This window comes from Pseudovirgaria hyperparasitica (assembly GCF_010093815.1).
Source record: "Pseudovirgaria hyperparasitica strain CBS 121739 unplaced genomic scaffold EJ05scaffold_2, whole genome shotgun sequence".
In the NCBI taxonomy this organism is placed as follows: Eukaryota; Fungi; Ascomycota; class Dothideomycetes; order Acrospermales; family Acrospermaceae; genus Pseudovirgaria; species Pseudovirgaria hyperparasitica.
The window spans coordinates 814251-838677 of NW_022985550.1; the positions used below are offsets into that span (position 1 = coordinate 814251).

General features: G+C 52.1%; 11 protein-coding genes across 11 annotated transcripts; 6 read left to right on the forward strand and 5 right to left on the reverse strand.

The window, feature by feature from the left end:
* Nucleotides 1-27: 27 nt before the first annotated feature.
* Nucleotides 28-703, forward strand: EJ05DRAFT_472759 (uncharacterized protein). The gene has a single exon (XM_033743249.1). It carries the CDS (start codon nt 236-238, stop codon nt 419-421), a length of 186 nt encoding a protein of 61 aa, XP_033604249.1. The 5' UTR covers nt 28-235; the 3' UTR covers nt 422-703.
* On the forward strand, nt 637-1095 carry EJ05DRAFT_185413 (uncharacterized protein). The gene has a single exon (XM_033739631.1). It carries the CDS (start codon nt 729-731, stop codon nt 978-980), a length of 252 nt encoding a protein of 83 aa, XP_033604250.1. The 5' UTR covers nt 637-728; the 3' UTR covers nt 981-1095.
* Nucleotides 1096-2790: 1695 nt separating this feature from the next.
* Nucleotides 2791-3811, forward strand: EJ05DRAFT_522008 (uncharacterized protein; the record flags this gene model as incomplete). The annotated part of the gene is made up of 2 exons (XM_033748775.1): nt 2791-3057; nt 3153-3811. The coding sequence occupies 2 exons, from the start codon at nt 2791-2793 to the stop codon at nt 3468-3470; spliced, it is 585 nt and encodes a 194-aa protein (XP_033604251.1). The 3' UTR covers nt 3471-3811.
* A 768-nt stretch (nt 3812-4579) lies between these two features.
* EJ05DRAFT_535140 (Het-C-domain-containing protein) lies at nt 4580-7362 on the reverse strand. Its single transcript, XM_033749230.1, has 2 exons — nt 6744-7362; nt 4580-6691 (listed from the first exon to the last, which is right to left on the reverse strand). Exons 1-2 carry the CDS (start codon nt 7237-7239, stop codon nt 4593-4595), a joined length of 2595 nt encoding a protein of 864 aa, XP_033604252.1. The 5' UTR covers nt 7240-7362; the 3' UTR covers nt 4580-4592.
* A 933-nt stretch (nt 7363-8295) lies between these two features.
* Nucleotides 8296-10536, forward strand: EJ05DRAFT_491447 (dipeptidyl-peptidase III; the record flags this gene model as incomplete). Its single annotated transcript, XM_033745980.1, has 4 exons — nt 8296-8420; nt 8471-8701; nt 8755-10449; nt 10503-10536. The coding sequence occupies 4 exons, from the start codon at nt 8296-8298 to the stop codon at nt 10534-10536; spliced, it is 2085 nt and encodes a 694-aa protein (XP_033604253.1).
* Nucleotides 10537-10619: 83 nt separating this feature from the next.
* On the reverse strand, nt 10620-11800 carry EJ05DRAFT_185488 (uncharacterized protein). Its single transcript, XM_033739632.1, has one exon. The coding sequence runs from the start codon at nt 11356-11358 to the stop codon at nt 10702-10704; it is 657 nt and encodes a 218-aa protein (XP_033604254.1). The 5' UTR covers nt 11359-11800; the 3' UTR covers nt 10620-10701.
* Nucleotides 11756-13109, reverse strand: EJ05DRAFT_472763 (C/H/G cyclin). Its single transcript, XM_033743250.1, has 2 exons — nt 12677-13109; nt 11756-12625 (listed from the first exon to the last, which is right to left on the reverse strand). Exons 1-2 carry the CDS (start codon nt 12834-12836, stop codon nt 11877-11879), a joined length of 909 nt encoding a protein of 302 aa, XP_033604255.1. The 5' UTR covers nt 12837-13109; the 3' UTR covers nt 11756-11876.
* Nucleotides 13110-13438: 329 nt separating this feature from the next.
* On the forward strand, nt 13439-15614 carry EJ05DRAFT_496697 (calcium dependent mitochondrial carrier protein-like protein; the record flags this gene model as incomplete). The annotated part of the gene is made up of 9 exons (XM_033746435.1): nt 13439-13565; nt 13618-13698; nt 13760-13967; nt 14026-14651; nt 14698-14759; nt 14810-14913; nt 14967-14999; nt 15046-15517; nt 15567-15614. 9 exons carry the CDS (start codon nt 13439-13441, stop codon nt 15612-15614), a joined length of 1761 nt encoding a protein of 586 aa, XP_033604256.1.
* Nucleotides 15615-16377: 763 nt separating this feature from the next.
* On the reverse strand, nt 16378-18184 carry EJ05DRAFT_185524 (uncharacterized protein). The gene has a single exon (XM_033739633.1). It carries the CDS (start codon nt 18049-18051, stop codon nt 16846-16848), a length of 1206 nt encoding a protein of 401 aa, XP_033604257.1. The 5' UTR covers nt 18052-18184; the 3' UTR covers nt 16378-16845.
* Nucleotides 18185-18999: 815 nt separating this feature from the next.
* EJ05DRAFT_472766 (uncharacterized protein) lies at nt 19000-22781 on the forward strand. Its single transcript, XM_033743251.1, has 2 exons — nt 19000-20088; nt 20275-22781. Exons 1-2 carry the CDS (start codon nt 19400-19402, stop codon nt 22367-22369), a joined length of 2784 nt encoding a protein of 927 aa, XP_033604258.1. The 5' UTR covers nt 19000-19399; the 3' UTR covers nt 22370-22781.
* EJ05DRAFT_472767 (DNA-binding protein) lies at nt 22661-23737 on the reverse strand. Its single transcript, XM_033743252.1, has one exon. The coding sequence runs from the start codon at nt 23583-23585 to the stop codon at nt 22803-22805; it is 783 nt and encodes a 260-aa protein (XP_033604259.1). The 5' UTR covers nt 23586-23737; the 3' UTR covers nt 22661-22802.
* Nucleotides 23738-24427: the final 690 nt, after the last annotated feature.

Below are 24427 nucleotides of genomic sequence, written 5' to 3' on the forward strand. Positions count from 1 at the left end.
ATTCGAAGATAGAAGAGCATTGCAAAGTCATCTATCCATTATAGCAGACAGTATTACGAAGTAGCGTGTCGTGAACATAGGTTTCTGCCATCGCCATGTCTCCTCCAAGTCATCCCTTACCAACATGGAAACCTCACAGCAGCGTCGTTATAATTAGCTGACAATCCCAGATCCAGTCAAATCTGCTGCACACACACACCTCTAGACATACATACACATCCACATACACAACGCCATGCACGCACGCACGCACGCACGGCATTCTCGACCCCAGTCAGGGGTCGATGCGGACAATCCACTGCACCTCCACCTACCTCCTCCACCCCGACCTCGACCTCCATCTCCAGCACAGCACGCACGCGCCAGGTGGTGCCAGCAAGCACAGCAAGCCTCCGAACAAGACGAACAGGCAGATATATAGACAGGACAGTCGTACGAAGAATGTGATACTTACTAGTAGACCTTTTCTGGGGTCTGATACTAGCGGGATTATGCGCCAAGAGGGGGGTGAGACGACGGGGTTCTTGGAGAAACGGGTTAGGTAGTATTGCGTTGTTGTCTTGAGTGAATGAATGAATGAATGAATTAATGACTTAATGAAGTTGCGTATGTATTGACGACCGAGGACTTGACGAGGCTAGAATATTCCAAGAAAGGGGAGGGAGGAGGCTGGGCGGTTGGTTCTAGGGCGAGTATACTGTACACCAGCCACGGCTCCGACAGTGAGGATGCGGCATGCATTTACATCCATGCCACTACATCCTGCATGTCTCGGAATTGACGTCTGTCTGTCTGATGACATGACAGACAGACAGTCGAGCAGGATTCACAGCATCATTTGCACACACAACAAGACAGAGAGTGTAGATCTTCCGTCTGGAGGTCATGCGGGTGCTAATCTTATCTTATCTCAGCTCAGCCCATCTCATCTCATCTTGTCCTGTCCTGTCCTGTCCCTCATTACATACTACATACAGTAGACGCAGGAGGGAAGTACCGAGAAGGCAAAGGCCAAGGTCAAGGTCAAGGTCAATGTCAAGGTCAAGGATAAGCTTCGATCCCAGCCCCCCCTGGCTTCACGCTTTAGGATAGATGGATGGATGTAGTGTGTAATTATTAATTAATTATGTAGAGAAGAAGAAGTAGGCGGTGTTGAGGCACAGCAAAGCACATTGAGAACAGCACAGCACAGAGCGCGCCGTCTGTTCGCATGCATATTAGGTCGAGGGGCGGCGCAGCAGGTTCCACTACTCCCTCCCCTCACTCACCCTCAGGTCGGTCCACAGCGGGAGTCAGTCCATACATACACCGCATGGCATGCTTGACCTGCATACGATGTGTTGTTGTTGGATATGTTCTTGTCCATACCAATTATTTAGGACTTGGTGGCAGTCAGGATAAAGCATTTGGACACTGGACAGTCTGATAGCCACTCCCAGCCGCCTCAGTCTCGAGTGTGACGGGCGGCAGCAGTAACGTCGAGACCAGGTGATTCGTTAATTAAGCAAAAGGCAGGGATTTCTCTGCGACAGTAGTCTCTCTATACACAGCATGTAACTAACCAACTAATTAACTACTGTATGTATATGTATATGTATGGTACCGACGAGTTTGGCGAGGCGCGCGGACGACCTTTGGGGCCAATTCCAGCCAATTCTCGACTGACGACCTTGCATGGAACGTGGACAAGCTTTGAAACTTGTAGTCTTGTACAGCCGTGACACAGCAGGCTTCACTTGCATTGTCGTATTCCTCGTCCTCGTCCTCTCATCCTCAATGTCTTCACTCAGGATCCGACATGAGGTAGCGGATCTTCAGCATCAGCAGTAGTAGTAATGCAGCATTCAAAGTAAGATGATAATGAAGGCAAAAGGTGGATGGCCGGTCAGCAGACTAACATTGCGATTACTGCGTCGATCACGTGGGTTCTGTACTATTAGTACACAAATGGACTAGTGCTATAGGGGTGTGGTGATACGGGGACAGGGTACAGGGTACAGGGATTGAGAGATGCAGGGGCGACCCACTATTTTCAGGCACCGGATTGGTTAAAGGGGCTGCGTCGTCATTGGTTGAATGTCCAGGGTCGTTAGTCGGGTGGCAAACTGGAGGACGCTCGGGTGAGGCAACTAGTATGTATTGAGTCTAGCGGGCTACCTACAACCAATTAGAGGCCGTGATGCCTGCTGCGTCGGCCCCCCGCCTTCCAATCACGGCATCTCCACTCGCTTCTCATTCGCTCTTTCCTCGCTCCTCCATGTTGGTCGCAAGGCAGTCAACAGAGTCAACTGGCCAACACGGTCGATGGTTGATGGTCGATGGCTCCTTCCATTTCTCTCCGGCCCAACTCACGGACCCTCCCCCCCCCTCTCTCTCTCTCCGTCCGCCCCAAAATCTCGTTTCCGTCGTCTCTGCTCGTCTTTCGCCTTCCACTCGTCCACTCGTCCACTCATCCATCAATCCAGATTCACTGCTATTCATTCAGTTCGTCGCCAGCCTCAACTCTTCTACTTTCTATCTTCGCCATCTACTGCTTCTGCTATTCTCATCGCAATCGCAACTCTCGCCCTTCTGTTCGACCAGTCTGCCTTCTCCGCCGAGCTCTCTTTGCCTTGCTCTCCTCACAACAACAACAACCCACACCGCCCCTTTGTTTGGCCGCCTCTGTTGTTTGTCAGCCCAGACCTCTCTCTCTCACTTCGACAACGAGCCCTCTTTGACTCGACCGCTTCTCCATCGCACCCTCGAGAACAATAAACAAACACGCATATATACTTCCTCTCTACAATCATGGCGAGCTACTACTACGGCGCCCAGAGCCATTCATCACACATGCATGGCCACTCGTCACACAACCACCATGGTGGCCGCTCTCGCCGAGCCCCGCGCCTATCCGCCGCAAACAACCACAAGCAGTTCCGTGCCGTCCGGAGCCCAAAAGAAGTCGTCGAGACTGTAAATATCATCTCTTTCCGACGGGACTTTGAGGCTGCTCGATCCTTCGATCTCGAGGACGACGAGCTCTTCTGTCCATTCCATCTCCTAACCGAGGACGACGTAAGTATTTGAACCTCTATCCAGTTCTCCCCCCCAACCAAAGCTATACGCATCGTCAAGTTTGCTCGCATCCATTCTGACATGCATTGGAATAGCTTCAATCCATCCACTCGTCAGGCTCTGACCGCTCTTCGCTGTCGAGCGGCTCTCCTGCTTCCTCTCCCCTGCAACACCAGCTGCAGCCCACCCCCACCTTTGTATTATCAGCCTCGTCCAACAACACCTACACTCCGCCATCCTACCAGTCTCAACCCTCTTCGCAACCAAACATCCACCAGCCTCTAGCTCAACGAACACGCAACGCCATTCCAATCGTCAACCCTTCCACCCGTACTGTCGCCTCACCGCCGCCCTCGGTCTCCCCGGCGAGGCAGATGCAGTACATTAACAACAACAACAACCGCCAGTGGTAAACCCCCTTGCCGGCAAGGAGTGGAACCTGAGCTGATGATTTTAATTCGACTTGCTGCATTTCCTGCGTGCTTCGTTGCTAGACTGGTCGGTGCCCTTTCTTTGCGGATCTTCTAATACACCGCCAATACCCCAGGAGTATCCGCCTCTTTCTCCACTTCTGTACAAATCAAATCTCACCTTACCCCGATATCGCCCTCGTACAAAGGGGCCCCTCCACACCATACACCATCACGGGCAACGGCGTTTGCAATGTAGCGACATAGTTCCTTGGTCTTTACGATTTAGCGAACTAGACTATTCGCATCTGGCTTCCATGTTTCTTGTTCTTGCTGCGACTTGGCGGCTTAATGCGCATCACGGCGGTCTTCCCTTTTCATCTTCCACTCAAATCGTAACGCATTCGGTGTTTGGGCTCCATCTCTCTGACGACGACGAAACCTGAAGAATTCTCCAAAAAATGTTGGTACTGATAAATCCCGGCTTTACCCTTCTGTATGCTCATGTTTCAAATCAATCTTGTGGCCGTGCTCCACCGCAGCGGTCTATGTCATCATGGGTAGATACTTGTTCTCTTTTGTTGGAAATCTATACAAGCGGCGGAGCCTCATGGGGTGTGTGTATGTGTGTGTGTCTCTTTTTTTGATCGTCGGGATTCTGGGCGCGCGGTTGACGGTGTTTTGATGACTTGGTGGGGTGGTTCGACGCTGGGCTGGTATACCGACCCGGCTGGCTATTGCGCGGGATTGTCAATTGTCATTTTGGGACGGAGTGATGTCAATTACCGGGGGGCTCATCTTAACGTGGAATGCATATATCTAAAGCGATCCTACGACTGCCAGTATGGCTATATATGAATGGCAATATTATCTCGACTTTACCTTGCTACCTGGCTCTATCTTGACTTGGTCTTGACGTGCAATTATCTCTCATGGTCCATCCATGACCCAAGAAAGTATGTACGGGAGATATGATATCATCAATCGATCATGTAGCACGTTCGATTACTGGCATCATTATTTCATTCTCACCTACTATATAGGTCATGAGTACTGCTCCAGGTCAGCATAATCACAAAGAACCTCCCCCAAATAACTTTTTCAACACCCCCCCCCAATCCAGAACTAGCGAAACCACCCAATATCCGACTCCTCCCCCTGTCCTTGTTGTCCCTGTCCCTGAACATAACCACCGCCCTGAGGAGGAGGACCAGGCGGTTGTAGTGGCGGTCCCTGCGACAGACCACCACCACCACCACCGTCATAATACCCAGTCTGATAGCTCGTCTGATACCGATTCGCATACTCTTCTGCCAACTGGGGGGGCGCTGCCGCATGGTCATAGTAGCTCTGACTCGACTGTCGACCGCCGTCATAGTAGCTCTGGCTCGACTGTCGGCCGCCGGGATCGTAGTAGCTCTGACGCGACTGTCGACCGGCGTCGTAGTAATTGTTGTTGTTGTTATTGTTGTTATTATAGCCCTGCGTAAAGGGCGGGGCTTGGTAGTACATGTCCTGCCCGTAGCTGCTTTGCTCTGGCTGATAAGCCATAGGAGTAGAGTAGGGCTCGTTGGGAGGGCCGTCGTAGGCTGCTGCTGGGTATGGGTTGAATGGGCTGCTGCTGTGGTTGTCAAAGGCGGATGCCGGGCGCGAGCCGAAGCCGTCGTTTAGAGGCTCGAGTTCGCGCGACGAGGCGAAGATGTCGAAGCGTGAGAGTTGCGAGCTTGGGAGCTTGAACGGGAGGGCTGATGAGAGGCCGTTTGCTAGTGTTGAGAAGGGGTCTTGATGGCTGCCGTGCGTTGCTGATGATGATGTTGATGATGAGTGGTTGTGACCTGTGGCTGTGCCGTCGTATCCTTGGTGGTGGCTGCTCTGCGGTGCGTGGGAATGCGATGCGCCAGCACCACTGCCAGTGAGGTGAGGGTTTCCGCCTTGGTGGTTCTTTCCGTCTCTTACGCTTTGCGACGACAGCACGTCGTTGATGTTGAACGAGTGAGACTTCCTGGCAAACTTCTCCACCACCCGGAACATGTTCCTATGTATCTCAATGTTCTCGTCACGGATGGCCGGATGATGAAACACTCGGGCTACGTCGTCGACGACTTGATCGACGGGTATGTTTGGGTTTTCCCATGCGTACACGACGCGCGGCGCAACGTATTTGACGATTTGGGCGGCTACTTCGCCCGCTGGTGAGTTGAGGACGTTGGAGAAGTGATCTTTCGACAGCATCGAGTGGGTTGGATCTGTGGAATGAGGGTCATTCCACACCCCGTATTGCTGCTTCGCAGACGCATCAACCACCGTCGACGAGCCCTCCTTCAATGACTTAGAAGCCGCCTTGATCAGGGGCTGGATGTAAGGTGCCAGAAGACCAAAGATGAACAAGGTAACCCGCTCAGAGATGTTGTCAATCAGCTTCTCTAGACCAGGAATCTTGGAGATGACTGTGCTGATTGCACGAACGACCTTGTCGCGAAACTCGAGAATAGGATAGATTTTAGGAATGATCTGTGCTGGATCCATGTTAGTACCTGGTATGTCTGGGCCCGGAGGTCCGCCCATAGAGCCGGGAGGCGCTTGGAAGCTCGGAGTCCCCTGACTTTGACTTGGACCGTCTCGGGAGCTCGATGTGCCATCGAAACCTCGGGATCCGTGATGGCCGTTTGCTGCTGCTTGTTGCTCCGACAATGTCTGTAACTGGAATGCTTCGTCGCAAAGAGTACTGGTACCAGGGATCTTGGACAGGAGGCTAACAAGGTCTTGAGCACTAGTATCGCCACCACTGCCCTTCTTTCCTGACGATGATGCATTCCCAAGAGTTGAGTTCATCTCATCGAGCTCGGATTGGGTGACGTGATCGGTTGCCTCACCCAAGACTGAGTGAAGGAAATCCACACCACCAAAGGTACCTGTAACAAGGGGAAAAACATATTTGCCACGGAGATTGATCTGTGTCGCTGATCCGGTGTGTGGAAAGACATTGTCATATCCCAACTCGCGGAGAGCGAGCTCCGTGTAATTAGTATGGGCCCCAAAGTCTTCTAGACAGTGGAGACCCTGTCCGAGACAGCGGAGTGCTTCACACAAGTCCTCTTCCTTGCCTTTCTGCCGACTGGACGTATACATGCGACCGAAATGAATACTTCGTGCTAAGCTGAATTTGATATAGCCAACACTGGTGGCCCATCCTCCTTGCTCATTGGCGATATAATTCTTCATGCCTATCATTGCGCATTAGTAAGTAGTTACCGTCCACCAGGGAATTGAACCCACCAGTATGAGGATCTACAGCTAGCTCTTGCGGACTGACTGGACCTCGTAGTCGCTGATCATATTGTCGAGCGTCAACGTTGTCGGCGTAGTCCTTTGGGTTATCGATATGCTCCTCTGGTCGGTACACGCCAAGACGTTGCGCCGTGACTTCAAATTCACCGGTCGCATAGCCAAATGACATGAAGGCGAGAACCCACACAAGAACTCTGATAGTCTCTGCTTGCACGCCCTTTAATGTCCCAACGTCGACTGCCTGGGAGTAGTCTCTAAGCCAGTTGCCAAAATAGGTCCGTTTGATCTGCATCGAGGTCCATTTTCGACCTTTCAGAAATGCGATCGTAGCCAACACATCCTCGATGTCGCCATGGCGCCAGTTGTGACCTTCGACCTTGGAAAGGCTTGCGATGTTACCGGCACCGAATGCGGCAGCGGGGGCGGGGAGGAGCACGAGGATAGTAATGACGAGAAGCAATAGGTGGGTATTAGAGAGCGCCATGGTTGATACAAGTTAGGGAACGTGACCGGAAGAGAAGAGAATGTAAGAAAGAAGTCAGAGAGTGAGATCGATAAGTTGATTTGTATGAAATAACTTAGGTTACGCAGTCACATGTGAACAGCTTCCCCGTTTAGCGCATGACGCATTCGTTCCTGCCCTTCAACCACTGTCTACACCTGCGCGCGGCGAAGTATCAACTATTCTCCACTCTTCTGACATTATGCTTAGTTCCAACACCGACAGCGAGGTTGTGTGTTGTCTATAGGCCCGAAACCATCATTAGTTTATTCGCTCGGCTCCTGTCTGACCTTGCGTGGGGGAAATGAAAGATGTTCGTATGGCTCGTATTGCTGTGGCTGAGTGTGGCTGTGCTGTGTGGCGTGGATATCCCAGGGGCAACAATAACGACAGTAACGACGACGACAATGATCCCAGGCATAGACACAGACACACTCCGCCGCAAGTACTGTAGTGTATCACATAATTCATGTCATGCCCGCAAGTTCTGGTGAGACACAAGATGCGTTCGAGATCAGGCTGTTCAGACATACATCAATATAGAGGAGGTAGTAGGTTAAGAATATGAGCGAGCTTTAGTCTCCATATTGCCCTGGCGATCAACAAGGTTTCTCGAGCCGCTGGCCACTCTCGATACTCAACAATGTCTCCTGTTGCGGTATGGCTGGCAGCATTCAGACATGCATACTCTGCAGAGTGACGCTACTACCGAAGCGCAAGGATGCTGCTATAGTGCTAGATCACTATACTAAGAACATAGACAGAGTAGATCTATCCATTTGAGAAGGGCTACCATCACTCCCCGATTCAAGACCGCCATCACTATATCTGCCATTCCAAATGCGCCCTGGTCTCTATGACTACCTACGCTGCCTCCGAGTCGTAGTGCGGGGAACGCGCCAGTCATGTAGCTACAGCTCCAGCTCCAGCTTCAGGCTCCCTCCCTCCAGGACCCCTCTCCTCCATTCACTCTCCTTCCACAGCCCTACATCTCGACTCTTCTCCAGCCAGCCGCATAGATTCCACTTCCTCTCCACCATGGACAAAGATACCATCAAGCAATATCTGGCTGACAGCCCGCCTTCGGTCGTGCCACTCAGCATCAAACCTCATTTCGAGGCTCTAAGCGACGAAGAGAAGCTTTACGCTCACTATATCTCTGTGTATGCTGCTGAGCTCAGAGCTTTGATGGATCTATCTAACGTCAGTCTAGAGCCTGTTATGCCGGCTCTCGCATCGTTCTACGCCAAGTCTCGCCCGAATCCGAACACATTTACGATCTCATCGTTGGCCTGTATCAGCATGGCAAGGGAGATTGGAAGGCCCTACAGAAAGAAGCTGGTCTCTCGGATGAAGAGCTAACCGAGTTTCTCAACTACGCTGCTCAGTTCCTCGGTAACCTGGGCAATTACAAGTCCTTTGGTGACTCAAAGTTTATCCCAAGGTCATCTCGATCGAACTCTGCCAGCTATATCTCGTGCCTGACCTGAACTACAGGTTACCCTCGCGCCAGACAAAAGCACTTGCAACGCTGTCCCCAAAAACCCTAGAATCGTACGAAAAGGCAAAAGATGGAATATACGAGACCAAGTCCGTTGGACTGATGCACCTTGGCTATCCCGATGCCGGCCACCTTTCCACATACTATCCCCAATCGCCCGATATCACGAAAGAGGAGATTACGAAAGTCAGTGACTTTATGGAGAGCAAAAAGCTCCTGCCCGAAAACACGCGTATCCGGAAGACTTCCGAAGGCTTCGAGGTTCTGATAGCCTCTGCTGAGACCGATCCCTCGGAGAGAGATATCCCTGAATCGGAATGGACTCTAGACGGAAAGAAAGTCAAGCTCGTCTTTGGAGACTACTCTATTGAGATGAAGAAGATAGCCGATGCCCTTGAGAAGGCAGGCCAGTACGCTTCGAACGACACCGAGAAAGCAATGCACAAGGAGTATGTGAAATCATACAAAACTGGATCTCTCGAGGCATACAAAGAGAGCCAGAGGCAGTGGATCAAAGACAAAGGACCAATGGTGGAGACGGATATCGGATTTGTCGAGACTTACAGAGACCCCCACGGTATTCGTGGCGAATGGGAGGGCTTTGTTGCTATGGTCAATAAAGAGCGAACCGAAGCCTTTGGCAAGCTGGTCTCAGCTGCACCCGATCTCATACCAAGACTACCTTGGAGCGCGGATTTTGAAAAGGACAAGTTCTTGAGCCCAGACTTTACCTCTCTCGAGGTACTTACCTTTGCCGGATCAGGCATTCCTGCTGGCATCAACATTCCCAATTACGACGACATTCGCCAGAACATCGGCTTCAAAAATGTCAGTCTAGGTAACGTCCTTGGCGCAAAGGCCCCCAACGAAAAAGTACCATTCATCAAGGAGAGTGATCTGGCGGTTTATCAGAAGTACCGTGACGCAGCATTCGAGGTTCAGGTGGGCTTACACGAACTACTTGGACACGGTTGTGGCAAGCTCCTGCAAGAAACAAAGCCTGGAGAGTTCAACTTTGATAGGAAGCTGAAGAATCCGCTCGACGGCCAGGAGATCAAGACCTGGTACGGTCCTGGCCAGACCTGGGGCAGTGTGTTCGGTCCGATCGCGGCAAGTTATGAAGAGTGTCGAGCGGAGTGCGTCGCCATGGCCCTGACCTGCGACTTCGACATCCTTGAGATCTTTGGCTTAGGCAATGGAAAGGATGACATCGATGGTCCAGCAGGTGACGTGCTCTATGCCAGCTATCTGAGCATGGCTCGCGCTGGTATCGCTGCTCTCGAATTCTGGGATCCAAAAAGCCGCAAATGGGGCCAAGCGCACATGCAAGCACGCTTCTCTATCCTCCGGACTTTCCTCAACGCCGGAGTTGAATTTTGTGAGCTCGAATACACCAAAGATGACCTCTCTGATCTCACCATTCGACTTGAGCGATCCAAGATTCTCAGTTTGGGACGTCCAGCTGTGGAGGAGTATCTGAAGAAGCTGCAGATTTACAAGGCTACTGCGGATGTCAAGCATGGCACCCGTATGTATAACGAGATCACAGACGTGGAGCCCTTCTACGAGACCAAAGTCCGGCCAGCCGTTTTGGCGGCGAAACAGCCCAGGAAAGTGTTTGTGCAAGCTAGCACTTTCATTGAGGGCAACAAGGCCGTCTTGAAGGAGTACGATCCGACTCCAGAGGGAATGTGAGTATAGTTCTGTTTCAGTCGAGTATCATTCACACTGACATATATCTCAGGATCCAAAGTTTCGCAGAGCGAAGCTACATCTAGTTGTACTCCCTTGTACAGAGCATTGGCTGGCGCTAAGGGGCATTTGTGTATATAGAGTTGGCGGGGTCGCAGCCGACGGCGTACGGGTCCTGTTGACACTATAAAGCAATCAGGATAGATCAAATCATCTACATGATCTAAAAATTGTTCAATTGCCCCTGTTCTCTAATCCATAGCCAGGATCTTCCTGATATCCTCTGGGACATCAATCACTTCCTCCTTCGGCACCAAGCCCTTCTCAACCAACGCCTCAATCGTCACATTTCCTTCATCGATAACCCTCTTCAACTCCCTAGCCCTATCCGTAACATCCTCAATCTCCAGAATCCCTTCTTCCGCCCACGTCCCACTCATCCCCCTCGGCACCCCTATCTGCACACTCCTCCACCCCAGCCTCCGCAGCCACACATCCCGCTCCGGATCCCACTGCACCACCACCACTCCCCCCTTTTTGCCACCTTCAACCTCGCTTCCAGCCTCACCCTTATCCACAGCCCCAGCAGCACTATGCGTGCTCAGCCGCGCCGTCCGCAGCATCCCCCACAGATACTCCCGCTGCATCGTCAGCGCGAGAATGCGCTCCTGGCCCGGGTCCTTGTACGAGTAGCCGGCGCGGTACAGCATCCAGGCCCAGGACGGCTTGATCCATGTCATGCGCGAGAGGGAGAAGGAGGGCGAGGCGGAGAGGCGCTGGGCTTGGACGGCGGGGGTGGCGATGGTGGAGGGGTAGGCTTGGTAGAGGGTTATGGTTGTGTTGGAGGGTGTGTGGGCGCGGATTTGGCGCTGGGGTGGGGATTGTTGGGGGGGGTTTTGGGGGGGCATGTTTTTGTTATGGGTTTTGAGGTGGATTGGTGGTGTTTTTTGGGATGTGTGGTGTTGCTGTGATTTGATGGGTTTGTTTTGTTTTGTGTGGGGATTTGGGTGGGTTTGATGGGTTGTGCTGCTTTTCGTGAGCTATGCTGGTGTTTTGGTTTCTTGTTTATTTCTTGTCGTGTGCATTGTTGTTGTTTGTTTGGTATGATGGGAGAAGGAGTGTGGGTATATATATGCTGTTGGCGTAAAGCGATGAGTGGCACCAAGACGGAGTAATAGTACCAGATATCGATGCACAAGTTTGGGACACCGCAACTGCGGACACTCTTGCCAGCTGGAATACGAGGTTAGTGCTGGCTAGGGGGACTGACACGGTGATAGTTGAAGCGCAAGTAGCCATCGTGATCGACATTAGTAGCTGTGACTCAAGCTGGCTGTGGCTGTGCCGAGCCGTAGCGCCACCAGTCAAACATTATTTCCTAAGGAGTAATATTCTTCGTTGAAAATTTACACTTGCGGCAAGACTATTATTTCTCCAAACCTTTACCCTTCACAAATCGGTTGATTTGCTCTCTGCAGACCTTTTCGTTGTACTGATCCCAGACCTCGTACAGACTGATGAGTTCCTGGGTGCAGTCGACGATGGCTTCGATATCTGCAGAGCTTTCCGCCAGCCAAGTGATCAGCTTCTGGATCCTGATCTGGATGTTCGCTCCACCAGGCCCGTTTGCTCCGGGTGCTGCCTTAGGGTTGCTCAATGCCTGCAATGCATTGGCGACATTCGCAGCATGAACTTGGTGCGTGCTTTGTTGGGGCCTCAGAACGACAGCGAGAACCATTGCTGTGATTGCTATCAGATGGGGAGCATGTAAGAGAGGAAGATCCGTGAGATAATGGTCGTTGATGATGTTCCAGGCAAGATTGTTCTCCTCTTGGCTGAGGGGAAAACTAGACTGAAGCTCGGTCATGCTTCGGTAAGGATGGTGGATGATGAGTTGCGAATTCATCTCTGCGATGAGGGCAAACTCGCATTCACCGATCCTAGAGGGCTCCTTGGGTCCAAAATCTGGCCAGTTGTGATTGGCTTCAGCTGAGAGCAGACGGATATGCTGGGGGCATTCTTCCATCTTGCAGGCGAGGTACAGGGCTGTCGCTACGACAAGGAGCGGATTGGTCCGGCGGATTTCGACTTTCGTGTAGAAGCGTCTGATATAGATTTGAGCTGTAGCTAAAGCTTGTTGTCGGACAGAGAGAGGCTTTCCCAGCTTCTGCAACTCTGTTTCAAGTTAGTATCTGCGGACACGGGACGAAAGGAGATGGCCCTGACGTTGAGCAAAGTATTGGCTCAGTAGACGGCGATCTGGTAACGGATACTGGGAGACCAGTACTCGCTCCGAGTCCTCTAGTTTCTTACGGATATCCGCAAGCTCTGGTTTCGTGTATGTCCAGTTTCGCCTCTGGGTTGAGTCCCAGTAACTGGATGCCATGATGTGAACCTGATACTCAGAGTATACGTAAATCTGCCATGCTCAAGACTGTACACTGGGATGAAGTTGCTTTCAAATGGTCTCACGCATCCTAGCCTTTCTAGGCAGATGGTTGGAGTTCGCCAGTCTCAAAAGTAGCCTTGATCACGAACGTCGCACGGCTGCAAGAGCAGCATAGGACGAATGTTTTGTTTAGCAAGTCCTAGAGGACTATCAAGACTTTGGTCAAATTCAGAGCGAATATGTGTTCTAGGTCGAGTGTTTGGGGGAGAAGGTCAAGGCAAGGTGTCTTCCGAACCATTCATAGATTGGGCATCTGGTGCATCCATAGCTACGCTAACCCGCTCTGAGTCTAGATGGTCACCGAGCCTCACCAGCTGCCGACAGCGTCACAGCAAAACAACTCAGTAGCTGGCTGCCAGGGAGCCCCACGGCTACTTTGTTTCACTTCCATCCATTCCTATGATACCAGCGTAGATAATTCCTTTGGGTGTACGCACAGGTCCGCGCCTTTGACGACGAGTTCCCCCGCAATCGACCACGCACAGCATGAACGAGGGCAGATAACGGCATCTGAGCGGCTGCGACATCCGGTCACGATCATGGACGGTGAAACCCCCAACGCCCAAGCTATGCGGCTTGAGGAGCTATGGACAACGCTGGACGCGAAGAAAACTGGTCACCTGGACCTCGCGGGATTAAAAAGAGGCCTGAAGAAAATGGACCATCGTGAGCAAAGCGATCACAACTACCGTCCCGAATACTCATACCCGAGATCCAGCCCTAAAGCATGCAGACTCCCTTGTAGAAGATGTCATGCAATCTGTAGATACCAACAAGGACGGCCGCATCACATTTGCTGGTCAGTATTACACCTTGACTGTCGGCATTGTTCAGGACCGCTTCGCTAACAGTGGCTGTAGAGTTTCAGACCTTCGTGAAGCAAACCGAACGCGAGCTTTATTACCTTTTCAAGAGGATAGACCATAACGAGGACGGCAAGCTTGATAAGGCGGAGCTCAAACAAGCTTTTCAAACAGCAGGTCTAGCTGTGCCAGACTCCAAGTTTGAGCGTTTCTTTGAGCAAGTCGATTCTAATCAAGACGGTGTGATAACGTTCGACGAATGGCGGTATGTTCACTTCAATAAAAGTGAACAGAGAGATCTCGGCTGACGTGATTACCCCCAGGGATTTCCTTCTTTTTATTCCCTCTGGTGAAACCGATCTTCGAGCTGTACTATCCTATTTCACTTCCACCTTTCGAATGAACCCAGAGGGAGATGCGCAGATAAGTGACGATATTATCGATGGGCTAGGTATACAACAACAATTTCTTAACATTTTGTTCGGCGAAATTGTCAGGATAGCAAAGCCCCCAAAGCCGCGTCCGCCCGCTTCTGTCCAAAACAATTCGTCCATTACACTCACCGCACCGCACCTGGACATGTCTTCAGAAGAGGCAACACTCACCCTCCCTCCGAAAGTAGACACCGTCGAGTTTTCGCCAGATGTCTCAGAACCCGAGACCGACTCTGCAGTCTTGCAACTTGAACAGACAAAGCCGGTGCTGATTCTTATTCCTTATTCAGGCTACTTCGTGGCGGGAGGTATCTCCGGTATCGTCTCTCGTACTGCTACCGCCCCCCTCGATCGTCTCAAAGTCTACCTCATCGCCCAAACATCGGTCACATCAGAAGCTGTCCAAGCAGCAAAATCGGGCAATCCCTTTGCTGCAATAGGCAGAGCATGGCGGCCCATTGCGAACGCGATGAAAGATCTTTGGCAGGCAGGTGGAATCAGGAGTCTCTATGCAGGTCTGTGTACCCCCAGACAGCTTTTCGCGATGGCTAATCCGTGAAGGAAACGGCTTGAATGTGGTGAAAGTAATGCCAGAATCTGCAATCAAATTCGGCTCATATGAGGTCCGCTTCCTGGCTATATTTGGTAGACCTTCACCGTTAACGACATGTAGGCCACGAAACGATTCTTTGCTACTCTTGAGGGCATTGAAGACCCGAACAACATCCATTCGTATGCGAAGTTCATGGCAGGCGGTGTTGCTGGCATGGTGTCACAGTATGTCTAGACATTTACGTTCATCATTGAATTGAGGGACTAATATTGTAAAGGTTCGCCGTGTATCCAATGGACACATTGAAATTGTAAGACTCACTCGTGTCGATTCCGAATGCTCACTGACTTCGGCAGCCGTATGCAATGTGAAACTGTTAAAGGTGGACTGCACGGCAATCAGCTAATAATCACAACTGCGAAAAAGATGTGGGCTAAGAACGGTGTGGTGGCCTTCTATCGCGGCCTACCCATGGGATTGGTGGGCATATTCCCTTATGCTGCAATTGACCTTGGAACATTTGAGTACCTCAAACGTGCTCTCGCCAGAAGAAAGGCAAAGAAACTCGGATGCCACGAAGAACAAGCACAGCCCAGCAGCTTTGCCACGGCTTGCATTGGAGGTTTCAGCGGTGCTTTCGGTGCTAGTATGGTCTATCCTCTGAACCTACTTCGCACCCGTCTCCAGAGCCAAGGAACAGTTCTTCACCCTAGAACATACACTGGAATTATGGATGTTACACGGCAAACTATCAAAGGTGAAGGGTACAGAGGTCTGTTCAAAGGACTGACACCGAATCTGTTCAAGGTTGTCCCTGCTGTTTCCATTGTAAGTGCTCCGCCTTTCTGCTTCCGCATCAGGTGCTAATCTCGAGCAGACCTATGTTGTGTACGAGCAGTCTAAGTTAGCCATGGGCCTACCATAAAGCCGCTTTTGTGCCATCACGGACGCGTCCGCGTCTGCTTTGCATATACACGAGACCACCTTCACTGGGTCGTTTCGTTGGGTCCGTTACTTGCACGCTATAGACACAGCACGAATCGAGCCTCTCATGACATGTCTTTCAAAAATTCCACAGTACCCCATCTCGAATAGATACCCGCCCGCATTAGCTGCATAGTCAAAGAAATACTCCATCTACATGAATCTGTTCACGAGAAAGAGTGCGTACCTGTCTTGTTGACTGAGAATGAAAAAAAATTGTCTCCAGTGTTGCACAATAGTCGAAGCCTAGGTCTAAGCAGTATCACGACTTGCAGGACTTCGTGGCAAGTTCGATGCTAGTGACAAAATAATGATATTACTATGCCATGGTGCTCCATCACTGACATGGTATGACGGTGAAGAGCTTGTCTGCCATGTTGTGAAGGGTAACAAGCCTGTGCCTAGTCGAGAGTAGATTGTGCATATGTCAGTGCTTATGAATGCGATGCTGATGTACCAAATGAGGAGCATAGTGGTTGCACAGTGGATTCCGAGTGTTTCGTGCACACGCCGCACGGTGCGTCCATGTTCATCGAATCCATGTTTCGATGTTGATGCGGTCACGTGCCGGAGCAGAATTTTCGATCCGCGGAAGGCCGCAAGTCGCCTAGCGCAAGGTAAGCGAGGGTGCGCGGGCCAGCTCTATTTTCTATAAGAACGACAGCCTCCCACCCTCTTCTCTCTTTTTTTCTTCAGTCGACTTTGTAAGTTCTCCCCGCCTACCTACACTTTCTACCTCTGCTTCTATGGCATGGAAAGGTTTATTCATTAGCATGTACTAACATCATCTCTCCTGCAGACTTCATAGAATCATCTCTATAGTAAACGACCCTCTGTTAACCACAGAAAAAAGCTTCAGTGCTGAACCTGGGTGATGATGTATAACCCCGACGCCCTAGAGTGACTGCCGCTATGGTGCGCGCACTGTACTTGCTACAGATACGCGTGGCGATGATCTCGACCCTGGTCTTTGGTACGCTCGTCGTGTCTGGGCTGGGGTGGGTGTTGGTGGTCGTCTGACAGGACACTTGCAACTGGGTTTTTTTATATAGTGGTTATAGAGTAATAAAATATTTTCATTCAATCCTGATCCTCTCACCTGTGCAAATGTGTATATCGTGTGTATAGTGTTGTTCAATTATTAGCTGATATACGATTCACAACCGCAAGACTCAACACCAGCCATATTTCTCGTTGCTCACCCATTCCACCCCATCCTCTTCCTCCTTCGTCCCGTACCACATCAAGCTCGCAATGCTTTCGCAGTCCCTATCCACGACCTTGGCTTTGCCGTCTATCTGCTTTGCTGCGGCTACTGTGATTGACGTCGGGCTCCACACCTCTACCTCATTCATATTCCACTGTGCCGCTTGTAGCTGGGCAGCGCGAAGTAGAGCTTCGACTGCCAGCTGCCTGCGCTGCTCTCCATGTACACGGTCGTTTGTACCATTGTGGTGTGTCCCATTGACGGCAGTGCCGTTTGTCGGAGCAGCCCCTTCGTCTTCAACTACAAGGCGCAAGATATGCAAGGTATTGCCCTTGCTCGCCTCCACATCCGGATTGTACCACATCCGTGTCCAGTAGCACCACGCACGTTTACCTGCATCCAGCGATACAATGGCGCCCTTGACATCTGGTGAGCGACCAAGCAGTTCATAGCCCACAAATTCCTCTCGGGCATGATGCCATCTAATTGTCTCAATGTTTGGTAGCAACGCTACAGCGGGTGGCGCGTCTTCAGATCGTTCCTCCAGCGCTTTGCGTAGTATCTTCTCGTCTGCAGCACATAGATCCTCTAAATCGGCAGCACGTAGCTCCGACGCCGTCACAGGGCCTTTATGCTGGACTGCAGACGCCGGTACGGAGATATGGCTCGAAGGAAACGGTTTCCATCCGAATGACGCGTAGAACTTTTTCCCAATGTCCGAATACAACACCGAGAACAGGCTCTCAAAGCCCGTCTCCGCAACCTGGTGCGTCTTGAGTTTCGGCCCTAGCTCGCGCATCATGCGCTGTGCATACCCACGCCCACGATGCTCAGGGGGGCAGAATACACTGCCAATGCCATGGCAGATGAGATCCTGCGTGCGTCCTCGGTGTGAGATGAGGGCTCGTTTGCGGAGAGACTCGCAGCCGCACAGCACTCGGCGTGTTGCAGTCGGCTCGGAGGTGTCGACGAGGACCCAGTAGGTGATTCCGGAGTTGGAGGATAGGGCCGTCTTGGCGAGATGTGCTTCACGGCGCTCGTAGGAATCTTGGGTGAGTGCACCGCGCCAGACGGAGCCATTGAGTGAGAATTGGTGGGCTTTTTCGGCCGCAGTTGGGTGGACGAGGGCTAGGGTGGGCGAGTCGCCGGACGGGAGAGGAGTGGAGGACATGGTAATGAAGTGGTTGACTAGAGATTCCAAGCTCTTTGTGCTGGCGTTTCACTAAACGGAGTCCCAGGGCCAATACCGATTCTCACATAGACAGTCTTCTACAGACTATCCACACTATATTTGGAATGCAACGCTAGGGTTAATAGGAATAGAACGTGTTGAGGAGGCAGATCGAGAGAATCAATTACTGCAGAGGTAGGCTGTAGATAGGTAACCCAAGAAAAAAGTGGACTGGTGTGAGGAGAGCAATAGCTTCAAATGCCCTCTCACGCGAGACAAGACATATATAATAACAGCCCAGTCAGCGAAGCCCGGAAGCCACGCCCACTATAAAACAGCCCTCCCCCCTGGCCTGCAGTGCCGCCCCGAACCTTGACTAAGAAACTCTGGGCAGTGGAGAGAGAGGTAGGTAAAGTTTCCCTTTTCCCAGACCAGCGATGCAGGTACGCACAACCGATGACAGCCGCCGTAAAGCGCCCAGGCCGTTCCTCACGTGGAGTGCTAGTGGTGGGTCTGCAGACCAGAACTGACGTTATGCTGGGAGTGACAATGGTAATACAGCAATAGGGGCTGACCATTTCTTGTCCCCGACGATCAATCAGTGGAGGAGGGCGTGTGGTGGTGGTGTTGTGAGGATGTTGTTTTCTTGTGACGGACTCGATGGCCTTGGAACTAATCAGGTCTAATTATAACAGACATAGCAACATAGCACGCGGCAATCGCTTTGAATCTAGCGTCCGAGGCTCTGCTCCTTCCTAGGTTGGATTCTGTTAGCCTTGCCGCCTTGCCGCCTTTATGCCTTGACACCTGTGTGCCTTGATGCCTTGATGTCTTGATGCCTTGACGCCTTGTTGCCTCAAAATCATTAGCTGCCGCTTCGGTTCGCTGGGGGCGTGAAAGCATCCACGGATCCACTGTTCCGTCCTTTATCAAGTCAAATCGCTGAAAGTCGCGCTTTTTGCTTTTTGTCACTGCTGTTCGCCGCTTCGTGGTGAATCCAGGACATTGTAGAGGACAACAATCCACTACATTCATTCATGTACCTATGTGTCTGCCGCCCTCGGCTCCGACTCGCCGAGCAGTCAGTCCGTAGAGCTGTGGGTGCCGTTCCCTTGGAGTCGCTCCGAGTCTGAGCTGCACTGCACTCGGCGTGTTCCAGCTCGCTCACAGCTGCCCAGCAGTCACGGTCTGCCATATTTCTTCAGCTTTGCTTCACTTGCTCGCTCGTGTACTCGTCATTCACTTTACCCTCGTTCCTTACAGTATTCAAAGAGACGGCATTCGCTTGTATGTTTCTAACAGCTTCATCTACCGCCAGCCTCGCGTTCATGCTGCAATCACCACAAAAATGCCGCCTGACCCCGATCAACAAGCCCCCGTCGTGATTGACCTTTCCTCTGACACTGAAGAAGATACAGCACCGGTGAGGCAGGATTTTCCGTCGAGAGCATCTCCACTGGCCGGTTGGAGATTTCCGCCAGACGACGATCAAAGCAATGGCAGCGAGGACGATGACCGCTCTGATGTCTTTCACGAACTAGCACGTCGCGTCTCTTCCCCCGTACCGGACGTATACGACAATCCAGGTAACTCATTTGACTTGGAGCCCAACGAATGGCCAGCTGACGATGCCTGGGAGGCTCTTCTAGCCGTTCCGAATCTGGACGCTCGGCCAGACAACCCTGATCAACGTCAAAGTGCGCCTGTTTCCCTAGATGAAGCCCCAAGTGATCGATCATGCGTTTCCTTGACAGAAGAGCAAGGTCTCGCCTTGGTATTGCAGATTTTCCCAGACATAGCTCATGATCACGTGTTGCAACGTCTTCGTAAAGGCAAGGCCGGCGGCAACTACACACAAGAGTGGTGTAACACAGTTATCAGTCGGATTGCAGATGATGCTACGTATCCAAAGCAAAAAGATCGACTGAAGGAACTGAAGCGGAAACGCCATACATCAAGTAGTGATGACGAAGCCACTAAAGAGCCGGTGCTACCGAACTCGCCCGTGGGAAATAGTCCCAGATATATACAAGACGCGTAAGTTTGAATTATTTTCCCCCAGTGCCCCGGATGCCCCGGCGGGCACATGTGCGTCACTCCGCCTATGGATTCTTACTTATAGTTGCAATGAAGCCGATGTGCCGGCATCTTTCTCGGATCGCACATACTCATTCACTGCGAGATCACGCGGAGATTTGTGCAGTATACTTACTGTTTCTCTAGTAAACGCTTGTTGGGAAACGAATTCTTAGACGTACCATTACCCCACATCCAGAACGTGCTACGCAACGAGCAAACCCCATACCACGCATATCTAAAGCTACACTCACAGCAAAACGACAATAACATGCCCTTCAAAAAACTCCCCAGGCCTCGACAACCATACCGGGCGTCGGGTGGAGCGCCCCCCGACGATAATCTCACGGCTATGCTCCAGACAGCTAAGAAGAAATGTGACAAGGATAACGCGAAGCGCATGAAGCAGAAAAAGGCAGAGCAGGAGGAACAGGAGAATGAGAGGGCAGCCAGAGCATCGGGTTCCATCCAAGATTGCGGTTGTTGCTACACGTCATGCCCTCTTAACCGCATGGCCTTTTGCAGCAGCGAAGATGCGCACCCATTCTGCTACGATTGCGTGTCCAGCTACGTCATGGCAGAGATGTCTCAGGGCAAATGTAGACCTGTCTGCATGGATACGTCCGGTTGTGGGAAGAACGGAGGCATGTTCAAGCGGTTAGAACTGCTTAAAGCGCTGCGAGGCAATACAAAAATCTTGGATAAACTGGAGCAGATGCAGCAAGCTGAGGATATTAGGGAAGCAGGTCTAGAAGGCCTCGAACAGTGCCCCTTCTGCGATTTCCAAGCAGAATACCCGCCAGTCGAAGTTAACAAAGAGTTTCGTTGCGTCAACTTTGAGTGTTCGAAGACAAGCTGTCGGTTATGCCGGCTGGAGACCCACGTTCCAAAATCTTGCGAGGAGCACGCCAAAGACAACAAGCTGGCTCACCGTCACATTCTCGAGGAAGCCCTCACTAATGCTTTGACCAGGAAATGCAACAAATGCAAGAAAACCTTTCTCAAGGACTCAGGATGCAACAAGATATCCTGTCCGACTTGTCACAATAAGCAATGTTATTGTTGTGGCAAAGATGTAACGGACTATCAGCACTTTAGTGGCGTTTCCAATACCCTGGATATGGGCTCCTCTGAAGCGAAATGTCCTCTTTACGACAATACGGAAGAACGACATGCTAAAGACGTCGAGAAAGCCGAGAGAGTTGCGCTGGAGAAGCTCCGCGCAGAGAACCCAGGCCTAAGCGACGCAGATCTAAAGATCAAGGTGTCAGATAAGGTGCAGCAGGCGGAAAAGAAACGTTTAGAAGATGCCCGAAGGGTAGAGTTAGAGGGCAGACCGCACCCTCCAAATAGACAACGAATTGCAAGAGCGTATGCCGAGGGAGTAGCGGGCCATGTCCCCAATCTCGCCCATTTCGCCGACTACGTACCACCAGGCTTTGATCCGGTGGGAATGCCATATTTCGATCGTCTCAACCAACGCTATCTTGGCCAAGGGATCAGACACCATCACCATGTCCATCACCACCACGTCCAACTTCCAAACAATGCTCCTCCTGTAGCTGGCATCAATCCACACGGTGCACTGATGCTACCGGACTATCTCGCCCGTGCGGAGCCTGGAGGACCACCACGCCAGAATCGAAATGTCATGATAAACCCGATGGGAAATCACAGGGAGCCGGGTGGTGGACCAATACAGGACATCCAGGACATTCAGCGTCGGCCTGCCGCACCGCGTATCGTACCTCAGGCTCAGCGAGGCGCTCCACCACAAGTGGAAGTATACGCAGGCATTCAGCCACAGGCAGCTATACCACAACGTGCCAATCCGCAGCATGCCGTGCCTGGAGTAGCACAGAATGACCGTCCACAAGTACCAAATCCATATGGTCTGGTCGACGCGTGGCAACAATTCCCGGTCTTGAACCACCCACCACCACTCTTCCAGGCGGCGGGAACACACGCCAATATCGCGCAGCATCAGGAGATGAACAGGCTTCGAATGCTACAGTTCATAGAGCATGAGCGCCAACTTGTTGGCATGCACGCACGACAGGCCGCTGCCATGCACGATCTGAACCGACGTCGCATGATGATGGCCCGGGAGCTTCCTGCCAACGGCTTTCCGAACCCACAACCCGATCAGGCTGTGCGTGACAGACAGCTTATACGCGATCAACTGATCAGAGAGCAGCAAAGGCAGCTATATTTGGCTAGACATCCTAGGCAGGATCATTGACAGCTTGGCCCTGTCGAGCTCCCATTCATTGAGTAGCAGATTCCTCGCTTTATGTTAATTTCATTCCCCAGAATGGCATAACGTGTGGTGTAAACTGCTTTCCTTGTCATTCTTTCGTTGTTAAGGGGGTGGTGAATGGGGGGTTTGTTAGCATCATTTCTTTTACGTGAATCCGTCATTCAAAGGTCCGCCAAACGCAAAGCCTATTGTCATCGCGGGGGGGTTGGTTAGCACATTGCAGCATTTTCGACTGGGCGGGCTTTTGCTATCGTTACAAAGTCTATTCTCACATTTCCGAATACCCATATGTTTTTTCCCCCAGTCAACGATCCATGGGGGTCGCACTTTCTATATGTACATATTAGTGTAGATTTGAGCCCTGAGACTCGCGCTGTGAATTAATCGCTTATAAGCTTCTCAGCATCCTCGTTTGTCATTGGAACCCACTGCTACTACTACTACTACTACTAGGAAACGTCTCCTGACTCGCCTCCTCCATCTTGCCACTCCCCTCCTCAACCCACACCTCCAGCACCATCTCCCCAGCCTCCACCGCCCGCACCGGCACCGTCCTCGCACCACCCAACTGCCCACCCCTTTTCCGGTCCCCATCGCCAACCCGCCCACTCACCTGCAATCCCGGCTCCGCCGGAATCCACGGCTGCGGATGCCCAATCGGCGCCTCAGCCTCCTCCTTCAACTCCACCGCAACCGCGAAACTGCAGTCCGGCGGCAACGGCGCCAGCCTCGTCGACACGCTGCTCAGCCGCGCCATGACGGCCCGGAAGCTCTCCGATAGCTCCACACTAACCCGATCATGCCTCCTCTCCAGCTCCGCGTCGCTCGGCGGCACCGCCCCTGCCCCTGCCCCCGCAGCCTCCGCACGCTCAATCACCAATTCCCTATCTCTAGGCGCCACGACGGGGAAGCGAGAGACGTCAAAGACGAAGCGCTCAAGGGGGACGTGCAGGGCGGAGTATATGACCACCACGACGTGGGCGAGGGAGTTGGAGGCGAGGAGAGGGGTGATTGCGGCGACGGCGTCGTTGATCCAGGTGCAGACGAGGGGGTGGCGGGATTGGTGGACGGGGTAGTTGTGGAAGCGGGTGGCGAGGAAGGAGGCGCGTGGGTAGAGGGCGCGGGTGTAGAGGATTGAGTGGATGGCGGCGGTGAGGAGGGAGGTGAAGGCTGTTGTGAGGTGGATGTGGGTTGACATTTTGTTGTTGTTTATGTTGTTGTTGACGGAGAAGAAGAAGAAAGGGGGTTTGCTCTGGAGAGACAGGGTAGATAGGGAGGGACCGGGCCAGGCTGGTTGTGTGTGTGTGTGTGATACAAGGGGCGCTCGGATGGGGATCCACTCGGCGGTATGTGCTGCTTATGTGGATAGATAGATAGCGGCGGCCAGGAATCTGGGCTGGCCCCCTGGTCAGGTCCAGGACTGGGTCAGGTGGACGTTTTGCCGGTGCGCTTCGCGGACCGGGTGTGACGGATTGTTTTGAATAGTCCCTGGCAAACCTGGCAGGATGCTGTGTTGGATACGTGGTGGGTGAGGAGGTGGGTGAGGGAAGAGAAGCGAAGGGTTGCACGGCAGGTAGGATGTGCTTGGCCGGTCCTATCAGTCGCGGTCGCGAGAACAGCGTTCGTGCAACATTCCAGTGGACTGTGGGCGTGTTTGATCAGTAGAGTGATGTTTCCACGATGTGGGTTTCCGCGCGCGTCTTGGGGGAGCTGGAACGGACTGCCTTGGTTTGAGGTGAGGGGGCAGGGAGTGTTTATATGCAGACGTTCCCGGCTCGAGTGGTGTTGGGATTTGTAGAGGAGAGTTTTCTTGCTTTGTGTTTGCTTCTGCTTCTGCTACTTCTTCCTGCCTGCCGACCGTCACTTTGTTCGCAGAGTTCTTTTGATATCTTGTTCGTGAGTGGGTGCGGACTTGGACGCGGATTTCAGGCTTGTGTTGTTGGACTGCCACGAGTTGCTGACTGGTGAGTGTGATTCGTATTGCTGGGACTTGTTGCCCCAGGTCATCAGTAACAGTGACTTTAACGTCGTCGGTCGTTC